This window comes from Plectropomus leopardus, chromosome 1 (assembly GCF_026936395.1).
Source record: "Plectropomus leopardus strain MGB_pleo_1.0 chromosome 1, ASM2693639v1, whole genome shotgun sequence".
Classification (NCBI taxonomy): Eukaryota; Metazoa; Chordata; class Actinopteri; order Perciformes; family Serranidae; genus Plectropomus; species Plectropomus leopardus.
In genome coordinates this window covers 14817435-14837164 of record NC_142176.1, presented here as the reverse complement: position 1 = coordinate 14837164, position 19730 = coordinate 14817435, and the positions used below count along the sequence as shown (strand labels likewise).

Sequence of the window (19730 nt, the reverse complement as noted above, 5' to 3'; positions counted from 1 at the left end):
AGTTGTTGCATTAACAGAAGTGCCTACATGTGAGTCTGACAGTGTAAGATGTCAAACCCCTGGCTTAAATGTGACTAAGAAATGCCTGGGCACAGACTTTATGAAAGTATTTCATGTTGTCCCCTGTTTTAAATTCCTGTGACCAAGTGATGGTTGCCAACATATCCAAGCTTTGAAAAAATTGTTTCAGAAACCCATGTGGGGGTAAGGTGGAGGGTAAATGCACATCAATGCTGTTTATCCACATTTGAAAATCTGAAATTGCATTTATGCAGATCCCCTGGAGCGTTTATGCATAGTTTACATGGGTTGGTGCACTCTTTCACACTGTATCTCTTGGGATCTCACATTTTGTCCTTCTATGGATATTTTCACATGAGCACAGAGTGGTCATTAACACACCATCCTCTCAAGTTGAGATCAAAAGTAATAAAGCCATCTCTGCACTGAGGTCAGCAAAAGCAGTCTGGTGCAGGTGAAAGATATACACTCCCACAGCAGGCACACACACACACACACACACACACACACACACACACACACACACGCACAAAATGATGACGATAATGCTGATTGTTATTATATTTATTACAAAAAACAAAAACAAAAGCTAATGACAAATAAAGACAAATTAACAACTGAGCAAACAAAAATAATAATAAAAAAAGACAAAAAAACAGTTTGCAAATTTTGTCTTCGGCTTTTTTTTTTCTTCTTCTTCTTCTTCTTTCAATTCACCCGGAATGGCTTTTGCCTTTTCATTTTTTCTTGTTCTAATGATCACATCATACATTCCACTTGCTCCACTACACTGAAATATAAATAACTGTAGGGATACAATGTATATAAAAGAACAGTACAGTGGAGGTATGCGTACATTTATTCATTCATTTATTAACCATATGTTTGAAAAGTAAAATAGTCTGCATACTCGTTGGTGCAAATTTGCCAAGAATGATGTCTGCAGATGTTTTTACTTTACTCAGTGTTTTTATTTTACTTTATTTATTTATTTATTGTATTTTATTTTAGTTTATTGCTTAAGTTTTTTGTTTAATTTTGGATTTTAGTCATGTAATTTAAAACAACAACTAAGATGCAGTCTGTTCAAAACAACCAACATTACTTCAATACAAAATCAAGCCAAAAGCTAAAACAAAAAAAAATCTAAATATGCACAATAATAACTACTTTCTTTAAATATCTCTCTTGGCAAATTTGCACCAAAGAATATGCTGACCTTTTTACCTTTTTACCTTTTTAAACATACGGTATATAATGGATAAGTACATGAACACTTGTACCTACTGTAAGTGTTCTTTCATTTAATGTGCTCCTTTTATCCCTATAATTAGTCTGTGCAGATGCTTGGGTGTAGAGGTTATTTTTGTTGTAATTTATAGCCTACTGTTGTACTGTTGTTGTTGTTTTTTTATCTACGAAGTGATTTACCTTGTGTATGTCAGGCTCCCTTTCTTCCTGCTTAGATGGATCCATGATTTAAATGTTCCTGCTCAGTGTTCTTGTGACATGTACTTAACCAGTTCGTAAGTGCTGTATGTTCAGCACTCACTCATTTCCCCACAAATCTGATTCCTGATGTGAATATGTGCACATATTTTACCACCTGACCTTGCACATGGGCAAACTCCTAGGTGGTCCAAAAGTGTGATAAAAAATTAATAAAATATTTAATTGCAAGCAAAAAAAACGAGGGATAGTTTAGATCTCTTAAAGTGGGGTTGTATGAAATACTTGACAGTGCATTACATGCAGTAGGCATTTGTCAGCAAGTCTCTAATTTGGAGAAGCAGGCAGGACTCTGAAATGGAAGCTAAGCAATGTTCTGTATTGGATGGTGGCAGCAGCAAAACATATTTTAGCCACCTAAAAAAGTACACTGTATTAAGCTGTACCTTGCTGCAGACAGCAATTTCCGACAAGGAACTGAGGCCATTATATCGCTCTCCTCAAAGCCTGACTCCACTAAGAAAAACATAAATTTTATATCACTGAACACAGGAGCTGCTGGTCTACCACTGCCTCAATCAATTAGTTTGTTTGTGTTTTTGTGTGACTTTGGTGAATTCAAAGCAACCACTTTAAACGCCAAAGTCACACAATATGTCAAACCAATGATCTGATCGAGGCAGATTGAAGCACTTAACAACACAGGGACCATACACCCGTACGTTTATGCAACTGTTTTCCAAAACTACAACACAATATGCCACCTGATTTTTGGATTAACATTCACACAAACTTAGCAATTTTGGGTTCAGTATCTTGTCCAAGGGTGCTTCAACATGTAGACTGCAGGGGCAAAGGATCGAACCGCCTACCTTTTAATTGTTGGACATGTGCAGTTCCCTTTGGAGTAAAGCCTGAGTACCTCATAAAACCCTAATTGAAATGAAGATCCAAACTATCCCTTTAATACTGTGGTTAATTATACTTTTACCTTAATATGCTTAAACCTGCCACTGCAGTACAACTCAGACATGATCATTTAGAGGTTTTAGATGAGTAGAGTAAAAGTCTTTCACAGGGTCATAGAACAAGAAAATAATCCCTTTAAGGTTAAAATTCTGTTAATGTCACAGTGGTTTCCAACATTTGGCAGGAGTGCATCTATTCACTGTAAGACCCTTACGATCTGTTAATAACATTCAAATTATTCTGCATTCATGACAAACTGTTACACTGACTACATTAACCAAAGCATGTTTACTACTACACTGAAACTGTCACCACAACATTTATGAAGTAAATTGCTCATTATCTAATAGTCACACAGCTTCTATTGTGGCTCATGATGTTGTGTTCTCAGTCTCACCATCAGGGCCTTTGTGCCTCTCAGGGACGACTTTCTATTGAGCGCTGCTATTCAGACATTAGAATAAAAGATATACTAGTGGTGCTGTGCCCAGTGCTTCTTTTCAGCACTGCAGATTGTCAAATTTTTAAGGTCTTACTTTTTCCTTAACCTCTAACATTATCTTTTCTTTTTGTTGAGCAGTTTATGCAAATCAAAGCTTTAGTGGAGCTTCATATAGCACAACTTTAGACTTAGTCTTTATTTTTCTAAGTCATGCATAACAGCCATGGTAGATGTTGTCTTAGGGGTTTCTTGTTGTAAATGATTCCAATTGAACAAAAGCCAATGGATGTAGAATAGGTGGGATTTTATGTCATTGCACACAGATGTGCACAAGAGTGCTGCTCAAGGTTCGAGGTGTTGTGCAATCAGAGATATTGTTGCAAAGTGCAGCTATTTCAGTTACTCTTGCCTTCCTGTCAGCTTGAACCAGTTCAGCCATTCTCCTCTGACCTCTCTCATTAACACGGCGCCCACAGAACTGCCGCTCACACTATACTGCTTTCCCACCATTCTCTGTAAACTCTAGAGACTGTTGTGGATAAAAATCCCAGGAGATCAGCCAGTTCTACAGCCTCTTTACCACTGCACAAAAAAACCCACTAACACCCACTAACATTTGGCTTTTTAATGTGATAGAAAAGGTTTCAATCACCATTCAATCACCCAGGCCAAACAACTCTGCAGTAACCACGGGTATTTATCAAACACAACAACTAATTCTGGGCCCTTTATCAGCAAGATGCAATGATGCGGTTACACAAATACCATCCATCTCCACCCAAGCAGGATTTAAACATTGACCCAAAATAGTCCAAGTTTGAAAAAAAGACTAAATAATTAAGAGATGTGCAAAAAGAAGCCTGCATTTTTCACTGGCCTCCATGCTTCTTTCTACTGTTTACTAACCTGTGTTCCAGCCTGTCTGTAGCATTGAACAGGACACACCAAAACACACACACACACACACATACGCACACACATACACATACACACAGAGGCATACTCATCTGCTGCAGAGCGGTGTACAAAGCTCTGGTCTACTGGCAAGAGTACAAAAAGGAGGAAGGAATCATTCGCCCTATTTTAGTGAGTTTATCTGTGTTTAAAAAAACCTGTGTACACGCATTAATTGAGACACTCAAAGCATCGATCTGGACCCAAAAGTAATTTCACAGTTAATGTTACTTAAATCCCTTTTTCCCTATTCCCATGTTTACTCTGAACAAAAACTGGACCTCTTGACCATGTCTGCATGCTTTTAACTACTATTATCCTAGCTTTTGCTCATAGTTTGTTTGCTGTTTTATTGTTAAGATCAATCTCCTCATGTGTCATGTCTTGTCTTACTTACACCTTTGTCTTTTTCCCACCTGTTTTCATACACACCTGCTTTGTATCAGTCTCGTTAGTCCCTGAGTTTTCCCTGCACACCTATCTTGGACTAGCTTTGTTTGCTCCTCCCTAGTGTTACCTACCACCTACCACACCCTTGTTGTCTTTATTGGCAGCCAGTTCCTGTGTTTCCCTCCTTTTACCTGTGCCAGTCTACTCCAGCTGTGTCTTGTTCTTGAGATTAGTTCTCTGTGTATATATACCTGTGTCTTTCACTTGTGGTTTCTTTCCTTGCTCTGGTTTCCCTGCCTGTGTTGGGCTTTCGTGTTTATCATGTCATCCTGCCGCTGCACATTAGACAGGCCTCCTCACTGTCTGATTTTAAAACCCTTCTTAAAACCCATCTGTTTTCTTTAGCTTTTAACATCACGTAGGGTTGTTGCTTCACATGTGCATAGATACGACGGGCAATACACTTTTAGCCTATTTATTAATTATGTTTTATTGTTTATGCTGTTTTTAGTTCTATTATTTTATTGTCCTTTATTATTTTTATTATTTTTATTTTTATTGTCTTTGTACAGCACCTTGGTCGACTCTGGTTGTTTTAAAAGTGCTTTATAAATTAATCTGATTGATTGATTGATCCTGCCATCCTGGTTTGTTCACATTTTTGTTTTGGTGCTTCTGTCTTTTGTACTTTTAGTTAAATTTTCCAGAATCTTCAATTTTGTTGTCTGTCGATATGTTTGTTTGTTTTTACAGTGCTGCATTAAAGCTCACATTGTGGTCTCCAATCCTGCTTTGTGTTTTGTAATTTAGTCCTCTCTAGAAACTCAGTTAAATGTGACAGTAACCACTGAGTTTTTGCCAATATTTGCATGAACCAGCGAATGTACCCAATAAAGTGTCTGCAACATCTTAATCAGTCAGCACCACAGTTACCTTTTTTTAAAAAAAAAAAACTAATCAATCATCATTTGCATTTTTTTCTTTACATCTTTGTAATATGTCAAAGATGTCAAATTAATTTAACATAGTTTTATTTTTACAAAGTTAAAGACATTGTCTCCATAAATCGATGCAGAAATTGTTGTATCAAAATTCATCATTTCCAAGGGGAAGAATCCAGATTCCCACTTTCGTGTGTGTTTCAATATTAAAATGAAATCTATGCCCTTGACTGCTTTGCACTTGAGATCTACAGCTGATGTGCTTCTTTCTCACTTTATTGTCAGAATATCATATTAAATGCCACAAGGTTACATATAGAGTGTATGCACATATGAATAGTATTCAGTTAAGAAAATGGCACTCTTTTAATGGCAAAGACCATAAATAAGCAGTACAAGTTGAAGTGTAATTTACACCTTCGTCAGATAAGATAGTTCCCCTGACATCAATGGCCAACTGTGACTTCATACCTTCTCCTTTAAATGAGTAGTCTCTACAAATATATAACACATATTAAATTTGTCTTCCTTTTATGTACGTGGCACTTCCTCTTCCGTAAAATTTGACATACAAGGTAACATAAAAGTCTATCGATACATTGGTTTCCCTTTCCTCTTGTACAAATCATAACAGATTGAGACTTCAGCCACTGGAGCAGGATGTGATGAATTTAAATTATTATTTAAGTTCAACAGATTGGAGCATCCTTCCTATTTCCTTTGGCCGCTCCCTATTTCCCTTTTATTTTCTGTAGACCTCCTCATTAATCCTGCTGCATGATCATGGGGGAAATTAATATAATATATAATATAATATAATTACCACCACACAAATGAATATTCAATATAAAAATACACACTGTGGCTTATTCACTCAAATCTATTATGTTTGTGCGTGTGTGTGTGCGTGTGTGTGTGTGTGTGTGTGTGTGTGTGTGTGTGTGTGTGTGTGTGTGTGTGTGTGTTGTAATTATCATGCGCCTGTTTTTGTCTGAGGGGCCATTATGAGGCCCTTTTCCCTTGCAGGGGTTCCATGGTGATATACAGGAATGTACTTTACAATTGCAATTTCCATGATGTGGTTAACCTTCATGACAATGCCTCTATGGCTAAAAACTGCTGCAACACATTTCCATAATTATGTCAGCAGTCGAAAGGTTTTACATCTTAGATTTATGTATCTTCACAAGGTGTTCTTCTCACATCTCACCGTCAGAAATAGGGTAGAAAAAGAAAAAAAAAACAGTGAATCTGAAGTGTTTATGAGTAAGTAATTCAAGAGCCAAAAATGGATTTTCACCAACTTTGATGAAGCAAAAATTGACTTTAAGTTTTGAGTTATGGAAGTATAAGAAGTTGCTAAGCGATTATTTTTCATCAGCAAATCGTACCCTCCTGGAAACTCCATTTTATACCTTAATTGATGTACTCAAAAACCTCAAATTGAGGCTCTGAAATAGTCACACTGTTAGCAGGCAGAAACAAGAACCTGTGGAGGGGCAATCGATAGAAACTTCATTACTGGGAAGCCTGACTAGTAATCTCTTTGGCTGCAGCTGTGAGGGGCATACATTCTACCACAGCACCTGTTCTCAATGATATATCCAGCCTGCACCTGCAGAGGCACAAAGGCACACTCACACCATGTCAAGGTTTAACACTCTCCTGCTATCTTACCATCTTGTCTGTCTGCCTATCAAATACAAGCTTGCGAGGTTCTTGTGTTATTTTTTTTTCCCCCCCCCCCCCACCACCACCACCACCACCGTTTCTGTATCACCCCTCCAGAAGAGCTTTCTCACATTTGTGCCAGGATGCATCTTTAGAAGCTGACAAGAGCAGAAAGGAAGGAAACTGATGGGAGAAAACAGTAGAGGAGAGGAGCAGCAGGGGAGGTGTGAGAGGAAAAAAGGGAGGAGAGCGGTTGAGTATTTTTTCAGTTAATAGAAATAGACCTTTGGGGTTCAGAAATTGTGTAGTATAATATTATGTTAGGACAGCTCCATTTTACACCAAAATTGGTTCCATGATGGCAAGCCACAGAGACGTTTTCAGCATTTTTTTCTTTTGTACCTCTCCATCTTTTAGAAAATTGGGTCTCCACAGGGGAAAAAAGACAAATCGTGTACTTATCAGAAATAAGTACTCTTACAAGTTTTCAGCCATAGATCCAACTCTCATATTTATACTAATCTAATCATGCTGTAGAACAAAAGCCAATAAAACTGTAGATTTAGTCCCAAATCGCATTTAGGGCCCAACTGGAAAGAGGAGAGAAAACCTTTTTGGGTCAAGACTTTGATACTGCACTATGCTATATATACAGTAAGTGTGACTGAGGTATTACTTGCATTTTAAACAAGGTTTATTTTCAGTCACAAATAAGCAATGGACTCATAAATTCAAAATCTCTCCCAAAACCCACCCACCCACCACACAACCCACTGATTGGCATGCTGTTAAAAAAAATAATGCAGATTACAAAGGATTAATCTAAGAAAGAAGGAGAAAAATAAATAAATGATAAGTAAATAAATACAATAAAATAAATTAATTAATTCAAATATATATATACTTTAAAATAATAATGATTCAAAAGAGAAAATAAGAAAGTAAATCAAAATCAGATTGTATGCTGATCTATTTCAGTTAGTAGCTGAGCATCTAATCCATCCACAAGGTCTAAGGCGGGGTTTAATGTTGAGTGAAATTTTTATACAGATCCTCTCATGGTGTATCTATTGTTTTCTACAGCAGTACTTATGTTTTTATTTTCCTTAATGTTAATTCAACCAGTAGATGGCAGTGACAGAGCAAGAACATCCACGGCTGTGCATACTTTACAAAAAGTTCATTATATCTCTATGGTGATGTAGAGAATAGTCATCCAGGTTACTTACGCTTGCAAAAAGACAAAACTAATCAAAAAAACCCTTCCCCTATGCCCCTGCTTGGTGATCTTGCGGTGGGGAAAGCTGAGGTCCGTTCCCTTGAGACTGGTGGTTGCAGCTGTAGTGTGGCTTATGCACACTAGAGTGCACAGGGCTGGAAAATGTTGTTCCAAGACAGAAATAAGGAAGGAGGATAAGTTATTTATTATCTTATATATCCTCTCATATGTGCCTCTCCTGGTGCTAAAAGTCAACACTGGGACTTTGTCAAGAGAGAATATCTATATGCTAATAGTACCCATCATGCATCCAGATCTTGCAAAGTAAACCATGAGGACTATATCTCATGGTACACTCTCACTCTGACTTACCTAACATATAATCACTGGGTGAGATTTCCACCCTGTAAAATAGACTCGCTGCTGAACAGTGTGTTGTGCGTGTGGTACTCCATTAAACAAAAATCAGTGTTCAATTTGCAGCAATTATTGTTTTGGGATAAACACAGGAAATGCAGGTTTGATTAATTAGGCGTTATAAAAGAAGTATTTCTGACGGCAGTGTATTGATTTGCCAAGAGGCAATTTTACTGACATTTCATTTTAACTAACAACACAGCTGTGATGCATGTTTCTGGAACTGTATTATACTATAGATGCAGCGCTTCCAGCTGGCTCAATAACTAACTATATTTACTGGCTTCTGTTTGTTTGGCATTTTCAAAACAACAGTCTTTTTGACAATTTAGTCCATTTGTACTGTACATATAAAATATCACACTTCAGACTCTTTAAATTTAGGAAATAATGCAACTTCCAGTATTCTTAAGTACTTACTCAAATACACTAAAAAGGAGGTGAGTCAAAACAATGCATCAGATCTGCATACATTTGTTCAGATGCTCATGTCATTTTTGTACATTTTACATTCCTGCAATCCTCAGATATGCACATTTCATATGTTAAATGTGTACTTTTCATATGTATATATTGAAATTTACTTATTTTACTTTTTTATTTTATTTTATTTTATTTTATTTTATTTATTTTTATTTTTTTCATATATAATGTGTGGTCAGGTTTAAGTACAAAAACACTTGATAAGAAAACAATGTTTTGCATAAAATACCCAGTTTGATTGCCACAAACATGGCTAAAAAGGTGTCAAAATACCTGGTTGCTGTCACAACAAGAACGGCTGGAAATGTCCCAACTTGTCATTAAAATTACCGGCATTGTTGTTTGCCAATTTCAAACAGTGGTCTACTGCTTGGCAGCCGTCTCGCCTGATGTCACGCCATCAATCATCCCCTCCTCCTCCTCCTGATGAGAAACTCAGCTCATGTAATCTAAACTACAACAGTTTAGAAAAGTTATAAGATAGGTATGAAATGTACAGATCTAACAAATCCACGGTTTGCAGAAACATAAAATTCCAACATTTAATATGGGCAACTGGGCTGCAAATTATGAACAAATGGGTTCCAATTCTGAAAAGGCAAATTGACATGAATAAACAAAATAAAAACTACAAATCAAACGTGTGAAAGACATTGTGGTTAGACTGTTTTTGCACAGATATCAAACTAAACTTTTCACTGTCCTGACATGCTACTTTTGTGTGGTCATATCCATCTTACTTATCTTACTAACAGCCGTGGAGCTGTGTCACAGCTATCAAGATAGCTTAGCAGCACTTTGATTAAAAGAAAAGACCAAGGTTAGCGGGACATCTGGTGGGAAATCTGGGTAGAGATTACCCAACCTCATCTCACACAGACTCCCAGCAGTAAATGATGTAATTAAGACCAAAGTAATACTGTCTCTTGGCCTTACTCGACCTTTGTAGTACTTTTTTATTCTGACCACAACAATTTACACATACTGTGACATTCAAGAATTCACAAAAAAAAGAAAACATACAAAATTTAGACAATAAAATACACTTGACAAGTTGTTGAACATGTTACAGAGGATATTAAAAACACTTTTTAATATTATATATTTATAATTAATATTAATTATTTCAATATTATTTTATGACTAAAGAAACTGTGGCATGTAAAGATAATTGACATTTGTGATGTCTTTTTTTTTATACCACTTTTACCAAATTCTCCCTCTCCATCAGCGTGTTTACAAGATGATATTGAGTTGACAAGGGATGAACAGGGACTAACTGACCCAGAGGTCACAGTATCAGGTTGACAGACGCATAGCATCACTGGCCTTTGTGTCACATCTCCTTGTACTGCAACTGCTACAGAGTAAATAATGTAAAGGCAACAGTCACCTATAACATAAGACATGTTTGAGGTGGTATGTTGTCTGAGACATGCTCCTTGGGCGCATTTCACCAAATGTGCAACATAAAACAGCAGTCTGACATCACTAGGCAGCTCCAGCAGTGGCAGGCTGCCGTGTGAAGGAGCGATACTATAGGCCCTTATTTCCTGCTGCTGTCAATCTTCACCATAAGCATTGCTCCCAGTCATACACACGTACCAATCCTGCAAACTTGCTCATGTGCAATATCAATGTAGGCCTATACTAATATCAAAATTTTGTATGAGAATTTGTGGGGAGGATTGATGCTTCACCTTTTAAGTGTGTGTATCACGGGCAATGTCATTTTTTCATTTTTTTTCCATTTTCTTGTTTTTAATGATGTGTTTCTATGTATCCTTTATTGTTTCAGAAATAAGTGTTTTTATTAATACCTTTCAGTTCTATCCTCTTTGATTTTTGTGTAATGATATTCCTTTGAGTCATTGTGCTTTTAAATTTCTGATAAAAATCTAATCAAATCAATATTTTCAGTGTGTAGAACTGTAAGCTTAACCTTTCAGTCTGTCTGCTTTAAGCTATATTTTGTTTTTTTACTGTTTACTTTTTTTCTTTTTTTTTTTTGCTGATGCTTCTTGTTAGTGCTGATGTAAAAGTGCCAATTCCCTGAGTGTGCACTTGCATCTTATTTTATCTCAACAGTTTGAAACATGAGATAACTTCCCCACATGTTTATTTTGACACATTTAATTGACTGAAATAAACACCATGCTTGCAATCTATACAGGAGCATCTGAAAACCTGTTCAGACTCACACGTTTTCAAGAAAGTGGCTCTGTTTCTTGGCATTATTGAGTTGAATGCCAAGAACAGCATCACTTTTGATCACCCAATCAAATCCCATCCAAAAAAACCTCAAATGCGTAGCAGTGCATTTCACTCCTATGTTCCCTGATGAAATAAGACGGAGAGATTTTTATCAAGCACATAACAGTTTTATCAATGTCATTTCTAGGCTGTATTTGTTTTGTTTTTAAACAAAACATGAGTACATTCAATAAATTAAATGATCTTACAAAGCTAAATACTTCAATGTCTCTGTTGTGTCATCTGAGGTAACTGCTCCACACTGACTGCTTACTGACGATCAACAGCTGAACACCTCAAACCCTCTGCTCCTCAAGGCAGCTCTCAAATGACTCTCATTTCCCTGAGCTGCTGCTTTGCCATGCTCAAAAGCCTCCCAGCTCACTGTGCCTACAGTCTGTGTTTACACAAATATTTCTGAGCTCAGCAAATGGATCAAAAAACTCTGGATGCAGGATGCAAGATGGATTTGTATATGATCCATATTAATTTACTATAGCTCACTACGTCACTGAAATATACTGTATGTTATGCAAAAAGCCTTGCAAAACTATAGGTGTTTGGCTTATTTCTAATCTCACAAAATAACAAAAGACATGCATGAAGGTTAAGGCCACAATATTACCCATCCAGCAGACTTCTGTGATGAGCAATGACCGCAAAGACCTCACGCAGTATGAGACAAAATGAGTGAGTGTGACTGCTTCAATCTGCCCTTTTTCCAGAGAACTTCAATCACTCAATTTCTCTGAGCAGTATGCTTCCAATCCCAGCAAACAGCTGGCCCCGGCATTTAGAACACATGAGGATTAGGGGGTTGATTTAGTTAAAGGCTCAATCCAGAACCAGACCATAGCACCACTTATGATGCCAAGATCACCTCTCTGTGGGCTTTGTTTATGACATTTTCATGTTTTTCATATTAATTTAATGCAAAACGCAGCATGTGTGTTAAGGCTGAACATGAAAGTAATTTCACAGTTTGGTTGTGGTTGCAAAAACTGTGAAGTGATTTCTTTTTTTTCGCACAGAAAATACCATCTATCTATCTATCTATCTATCTATCTATCTATCTATCTATCTATCTATCTATCTATCTATCTATCCTTTTAAAAATTCAAAAGTCAAAGATCATTGGTTGTCATCATTATATCGTTACACATTTGCTTTAATTCTTTCTGTGCAGATTTTTTTTTTCATCTGTGGTGTTTTTTAACTAATGCTGGATTAGAGTAATCTCCGAGCTGTGGATATTTTACATCTTGCTCAGTCTCCTGTGTCATTATAAACTCAGTTGGTAATCATCTGCTTTCACTCTGCCACAGGAATACAAGGTATGCAGCTGCTTGCGACAACATGGGTGTGAATAGAGAGTACAGGTGCGTGTCAACACTCTTTGGTAGCACGCATGAAAAAGGAATCTGTGAACTAAAGTAGATTTCCCTGTCAGTGGCCACTGGCTCTCGTTGGTTAGCATGAGGGACTAATTTGCATATGGTGGGAGTGTCCTGAGCTAGAACTGGGATGAATGACTTGTTCAAGTCAGATAGCAATAAGGCATAGCACTCAGCAGAGGTCTGCGCTGCTCAACGCTCAAAATGCCGAGGTTACTTGATCTGTCACTCTTCCTTCCATAAGTGGAAAGTGCTGGACTAGGACATAAACATGTTCAGCAGCAGACACCTCAGCCTTAGAAAAAGAGGAGGAATATGGGTAAGGTTTATTTATTCTTTTTACAGGCAGAATTCACTACTGTACTCACTAGTACATGTAGAATTCACTACATGTACTTTTTATTAGACTGTGAATACATTTTTTGTTACTTTTTATTTCTCAGAGACATGAGTACCTCTTCCTCTACACTGTACAGCTTTTTCTCTCATGTACTATTTTATGGACTAAACTTGTGCAAATAAGCCTCTAAACAAATCTAATTTTATGGATTGATTGGCTCTGATGATAATCATAATGCGAGCTAATTGTAATGATCACGTTTCAAATCATTGTTGCAGGTGTCCACAGAGCTCTGCACCTGCTATTACAACTAAATACTTGTAATAATACATCAGGAGCACCTATGTTTGCAAATATTATTCTGCAATGCTTTGATTAAACTGTATTCTGTTCAATTATCTTGCATTACAGGGATTGTGCTTCCTCTTGCTTTACACCAGCCCTCTCTCCTGTTTTGCAAATTACAGCCACGCAAAACAACTGATCTATAAGATAAAGGAGGAATTACCCAGAGGGACATTTATAGGGGCCATTGGAGTAGACCTAAATCTGGATTTCACTGTGGAGCCCCCCTTTTTGTTCAATCTCCCGCAAAAGAAGGTCAGCGGACAGTATGTGAACCTAAATAATACCACAGGGGAGCTTTACACATCTGCTACGGAGATTGACAGGGAGACCCTCTGTCCTGATAACTCACAGGGACAGGGCTGTGTCCTCTCGCTGGATGTGTTTGTGTTGCCTCAGCAGTACTTTCAGCTCGTCAAAGTAAAGATCTTTATCGAGGATGTGAATGACAACAGGCCAAAGTTCCCTGTGGATGAGATCTGTATGTCAGTCCCAGAAAACACACCCATCAATGCACGTTATGCGGTGGAGCAGTCAGCAGTCGACCCAGACCTGGGTCTTTATGGCGTGCAGACCTACTGGCTTGTTAATGACTTTGGCATGTTCACACTGGACGTTGAGGAGAATGAGGGAGGTGAGCTTACACCCTTCCTCATTGTGACAGAGAGTTTGGACAGAGAGACCCAGGCTGAATACATTACAGACATCATCGCAGAGGATGGAGGGACCCCTCCTCTGCTCGGAGCGGCTACTTTAAAAATTGTCATCACAGATGTGAATGATAACTGCCCCCAATTCACAGAGTCACAAATTAATGTCACTCTGCATGGGAATACGACCAAAGAGACACATTTGGCACGTCTGCATGCTTTTGACCCTGACCTTGGTGCTAATGCTCAGATCAGCTATGCTTACAGTGAACGTGTGCCAAGGGACACCAGGAGCTTGTTCCATTTGGACAGAATCACAGGGGTGATCAAGCTAGTGGGGAAAATAGACACTGGCACAGCTTCATTTTACAAACTCACCATTCTGGCCAATGGACCTGGTTGTATCCCTGCAGTTGCCACTGTTTCTGTTCATATCATCAAAGTTGTTACTGGACCTCCTGCTGTCATTCCCCGATACATTGCCCCAGAAAAGGATGGGGTGGTGACAATAAAAGAGTCAGAGCCAGCGTTTTCTCCAATTGCTTTTTTTACTGTCAAAAACATTGGCATGAACCAAAGGGTGGACTGTCATCTGGAAGGGAGTGGCCCGTTCAGACTCGGCCCCTATCAGCTGTTCAAGAATGAATACCTGCTGGAGACAACGGAGCCTTTGGATTATGAGAAGACACAGGAGTACGAGCTAATTGTGGTTGCTAAGAATGCCCGAGATGTTGTCATTAAAACCTTTCTAAAGGTGCAAGTTTTGGACGAGAACGATAACGCACCAGTATTTCAGCAGTCTTTGGTGGAAATATCTGTGGAGGAGAACAATCCACCAAATACCTTTCTGACCCAGCTCCAAGCCACAGACCAGGACAGTGAAAAAAGAGGGGAGGTAATCTATCTCCTCGGAGGTGATGCTCCAGGTATCTTCATTGTGGATCGTGTCACTGGTGTCCTGACCGTGACCACATCGCTGGACCGTGAGGAAAAGGAGACGTACCGGTTCATAGTGAGAGCAGTGGACCAGGGGACACCCAGGAGGGAGTCAATTGCGACTGTGGTGGTGTGCGTGCAAGACCGCAATGACAATAGTCCACGCTTCATCAATAAGGACTTCACGTTCTTTGTGCCGGAGAACTTCCCAGGGTACGGCGAAATTGGGGTCCTCTCTGTAACGGATGCCGACGCTGGGGAGAATGGTTGGGTGGCGCTTTCCATCCTCAATGGCAGTGACATCTTCATGATAGACACAGGCCGAGGGGCGCTGAGGGCCAAGACGTCACTGGACCGTGAGCAACAAGGGACATACCAGCTGTGGATTGAGGCCGTCGATGGCGGGGAGCCTGCTCTTTCCTGTGTTACTATGGTGACCGTGCTGTTGTTGGATGTAAATGACAACCCGCCTATTGTCCTTTTTCCCCAGTCCAATCAGTCTTACATGCTGGTACTACCCAATACATTACCTGGAACATCAATCACAGAGGTCTACGCTGTGGATAAGGATACAGGCATGAATGCCGTGATTGCCTATAGTATCATTAAGAGAAAAGGTGGCGAGCCAGGGTCATTCGCCATTGACCCAGAAACAGGAAATATCACGTTAAGGAGGGAGCTCAGCAACCGGGGCCTCTACAGCCTTCTGGTGAAGGTCAGTGATCACGGTCAGCCTGAGCCGCTTTACTCAACAGTCATGGTTAACTTCTTTGTAAATGAAACTGTGAGCAATGAGAGCTACATCCAAAGCCTGCTGACCAGAGAGGCTGAGATCGAGGTAGAGGAGAGGCCATGGTACAAAGGCCAGATGACAGAGGGACCTGAGAGGTATGAGTTGCTCCCCTGTCAGCCCGTCCTCATTGCTCTGTCAGTGACATGTCTAGGGCTGTTCTTCACAGTTGTTATGCTGACATCTTACATATGCTGCCAGAGATTTAAGAAGCAGCGAAAGAAAAGATCTGATGTGGAAATACCTTTAAAAATGAAGAATGACTCAATGCAGGTTGTGAACAGAAAGCTCAGGCAGATCTCAAACATCTGATACTCAGTCGTCCACACAATCCAAAACCGCCACTGTTTACATGAATGTTTACAAAACACACTGTGAGAAGCGTAGTTCTTACATGAAGTTGCTCTTTTTGCTTTCTGATATGATTGTTATTACTCCAATATATTGTGATTTGACTTATGAGTTTTTGTTATTTAACCATTTGAAGCCTTTTTGAATTGGTTTGATTTCTGTCAAAAACATGGGGAGAAGGCAACAAGCAACTTAACAAGACATAATCTAAAAAATAGCAGTAAAATTAGTAAAAATGTCAGAAGAAAATTATCTGAATTAAGCAGTTTTCTAGACATTTTCCCTATTTTTTTGATAATTTTCTAATAACCCCCCTTTTTTTAAAACATAATTTTAAAGTTATTTTCATGTCACCTTTTACTAATTTCTAGCATTTTGTGAGACAGTTCTTCTCAGTTAGTCATTGGCTTTTTTTCCCAAATGTTTTTTTGGAGGAAATCAAACAAATTTGCTCAGATATTATTGTCTACGATGCTTTTTAAAATACTTTATAAAATATATAAGATATAACACTTATCCAATGACAATGTAAGAAAACCAAAGGATTAAATTAGTATTGGCATCAAAGTAATAACAGTTTTATGATAAGGTCACAAGAGCAACTCATTGAAGATTACTCAATCTAAGGTCCTATGTAAATACTGTACAAAATGTTTTACAACTTTATATAAAACTTTTGCATAGCATGAAAAGGACAAAAGACAATTCAAGGCACAATATATGTTTTTTCCTTCGTTATTTCTTTACAAAGATTGTATCTCTTTACACAACCTCACAGTTACAAATATCATGGAAAAATGATTTAACTTGGAAGTTGGGATCTGAGTACGTTCATTTCTTGAATTACATTTTTACCAATATTTATAAAATAACCATACATTTCATATTTGATTGATACAGAAAATGTGAATTAAAAATGTATTACTTTCTGTATGACACTGTAATCCTCATATATTTGGCTGCCCATTCTAATTTCCAACTTGTCAAATACCGGCGCTTGGTCAGTGATTACAGCATCAGACACCAACGCAAAAAGGCACCTTTCACAACAGTATGACCCACTGCTGGGAGACATCAGTTTATAACGCCCCCAGATGGTGTCAGTGTGAAATACCACTTGTTGACACCACTCCTTTTGTGGCAGTATCATGCACTTCCAGATAGCATCGGTTTGAAACACCATTGGTGACAGTGTAATATAAGGGTCTGGGGAGTCTCTATATTGTGGGTGGAAGGGGAGTTGGACTTGTCCAACAAACGCAAGACTTTCATCTGGGAGTCTGCTGTTCACTTCCTGCATGAATGTTGAGCCAAACTATTATGTTTTTTTTCTAAACCTAATAACGTGCTTGTGTTGCACAAGGAAATAAACTTAAATACAAGGTATTTTACCAATATTCTAAGTGTATTTTGAAAAAGACTGTATGCATCTAGTGAATAGAACTGTATATTTCCTGTAAAAATGGAAGTGTTTTTTGAAAAGACATGATGCATGTAACAAGATTAAATTGACGTGGCGTCTCGGAACATCAACAACGGACACAGGAGGATACCTAGCATGTCAAATGTAGACATGAAAGTCCACTGACCAAGCAGCGATATTTGATGAGTTGGGATGCTAATGTGTTGTATTTGGAGAGCTCACCGTGTCATTATACATCAAACTCTATAGTTGTGTTGCATATATGCCAACAAACTATGCGTAAGTGCTTGGAGCATGACAATTTCTTTTTAAACTAAACCCCACCCTCCAAAAAAAAAATCTTAATTTAAATCCCATTTACTTTCCCCATAGCTTTTAATGTCATCTAACAGTCCTCTTTAGCTCAGCTATAATGGAGTCATCTATTCCATGATAAATGAGTGATATATCATTATATAAGTCTGAAAAACTGTGGGAAAAGCAATGAAGTGGACGATTTTCTTTTGCCAAAATTCTGTGTGACGTCTTAGAGCTGTGGTGAGTAACCAGATGCCCTACTTTCTGTGAAGGCTCACAGTAGTTACTGATTACGCATGTAAAACCTTTGAAATGCAATCTCAGTATAGACAAACCCATATTTTTCATCACGCTGAACAATTTGATTGTGTTCGAACTTCTTTGTCATAAAATGCCTCAAGTCACCCTCTTTTATTCAGCCATTCAATTCTCAATGTGTCTGTGAAAACATGCTAAGTGTTTGTGAAAGAAAATCAAAGTAACTATTAAAGATGCTTTATTTTTTATAATACACTGGATTTCCTTCTGTATTGATATCAACTACATATACATACATATTTCAAATGTATGTGTAGGAGCTCTTTGTGATACTTACTAAGGTATTCTATCACTCTCAGATTTATTAACAAGTTGTGTACAGTCAAACGCTGGACATAATTTACACATTTGGTGCTCTTTAAAACTTTGAAATCTGGTTCAACGTCAACATTTCTTGTGCTGTGTTCAGATGTCTTTCACAAGCATTTAAATCTTTGAAATGTGAGAAAATTATTTTGATATTTTTTTACATGGGAAAAAGGCAATCAGCAACTTGACATGAAATAATCTGCAAATTGCAAAACGAATTGTAAAGGATGACAAAAAGAGCTGAAAGGAAAAGTGAGCAAGAGAGGGAAAATTATTAAATAAGTAGGGTAAAATATCAAGACAACATCATTCAACATCAACATTGTCATTTTTCTTGCCATTTTTTTGGGTTATTTCTTGTTAATTTTCTAATTGCCTTCTTTCAATGTTTTTAAAAGAAATCAAGCAAGTTTGCCTAGGCTTCAAAGGGCCCAGTTTATTGATTATGTTTAATAGCACAGGAAGAGAGCAAGCCAATACTTAGAATTATAATTGACAAACACAAATGCAGGACAAAGATGCATATTTTCCAGCTGTGATTCAAGCTCTATTAATTATTATAATTATGCATGTGTATATACCTACACACTACACACATTACACTATACATGTGTAATATATGGTCCAAACAATACTGATTGAGCCACATTGCATGAAAAAAAAAATCAATTAATACCTTTTTCAGTAGTGTATAAATAATTAAGCATTCCATTAGTCGAATCAAGTCAAGTTTAGATTGCATCCTCTTCAGGGAAGATTAAATCTGGTGTACAAATTAACTGCATTGTACCTCAGATCGAGACAAAACATAAGATCAAAAGCCTGACAACCTGTGTGTTTTGCTTGTCATCACCTGCATAGGTCAGAGCTGGTGAGGTAACACCCAGTCACACTTAGCAGGAACACTGTGCTGACTTGTACTGTACAGCTGCTTCTGTCTGGAACATTTGAGGATCAAATCAATTTAGTCCAAGCAACATTTCTCACCTTTCATGAGTGGTATTTGTAGTAACTGTACTTTTACGATCCCAGCTTTTGTGAAATATCACCCAAGAAATTGTGAAAGTGGTTTTGATGAAACACAGATGAACCCAGAGTGCCTTCTGCTTTACACAGCTGATGTTCCTTTGCCCTCTGCCTGTTTGTGTGTTTGCAGTAAAAGTTGTGAGGACAGACAGGCTTCAGGGCATCTTTGCATTCCTGTTTGCCATGCACACTCCCAAGTGAGGAACTCAGTTGTATTATGTGTCCTTTTAAACCTGTTCAGGTTTAACTGCAAACAAACCTGCGCTGCGAATACATTCACACGTGAAGCTTCTCAAGTTATAATCATCATTTCAGGATGGAATTCATGTAAGCAGAGAAACA

General features: G+C 38.1%; 1 protein-coding gene across 1 annotated transcript; it reads left to right on the top strand.

Annotated features, from left to right (window-relative positions):
- The first annotated feature begins 12554 nt into the window (after positions 1–12554).
- On the top strand, positions 12555–18244 carry pcdh20 (protocadherin 20). The gene is made up of 2 exons (XM_042489423.2): positions 12555–12922; positions 13355–18244. The coding sequence occupies exons 1-2, from the start codon at positions 12875–12877 to the stop codon at positions 15974–15976; spliced, it is 2670 nt and encodes an 889-aa protein (XP_042345357.1). The 5' UTR covers positions 12555–12874; the 3' UTR covers positions 15977–18244.
- Positions 18245–19730: the final 1486 nt, after the last annotated feature.

Coding starts and splice junctions, on each gene's coding strand:
- pcdh20 (XM_042489423.2), top strand. CDS start 12,875: ATGTTCAGCAGCAGACACCTCAGCCTTAGAAAAAGAGGAGGAATATGG. Junction 12,923..13,354: donor GAAAAAGAGGAGGAATATGG/GTAAGGTTTATT, acceptor CTTGCATTACAG/GGATTGTGCTTCCTCTTGCT.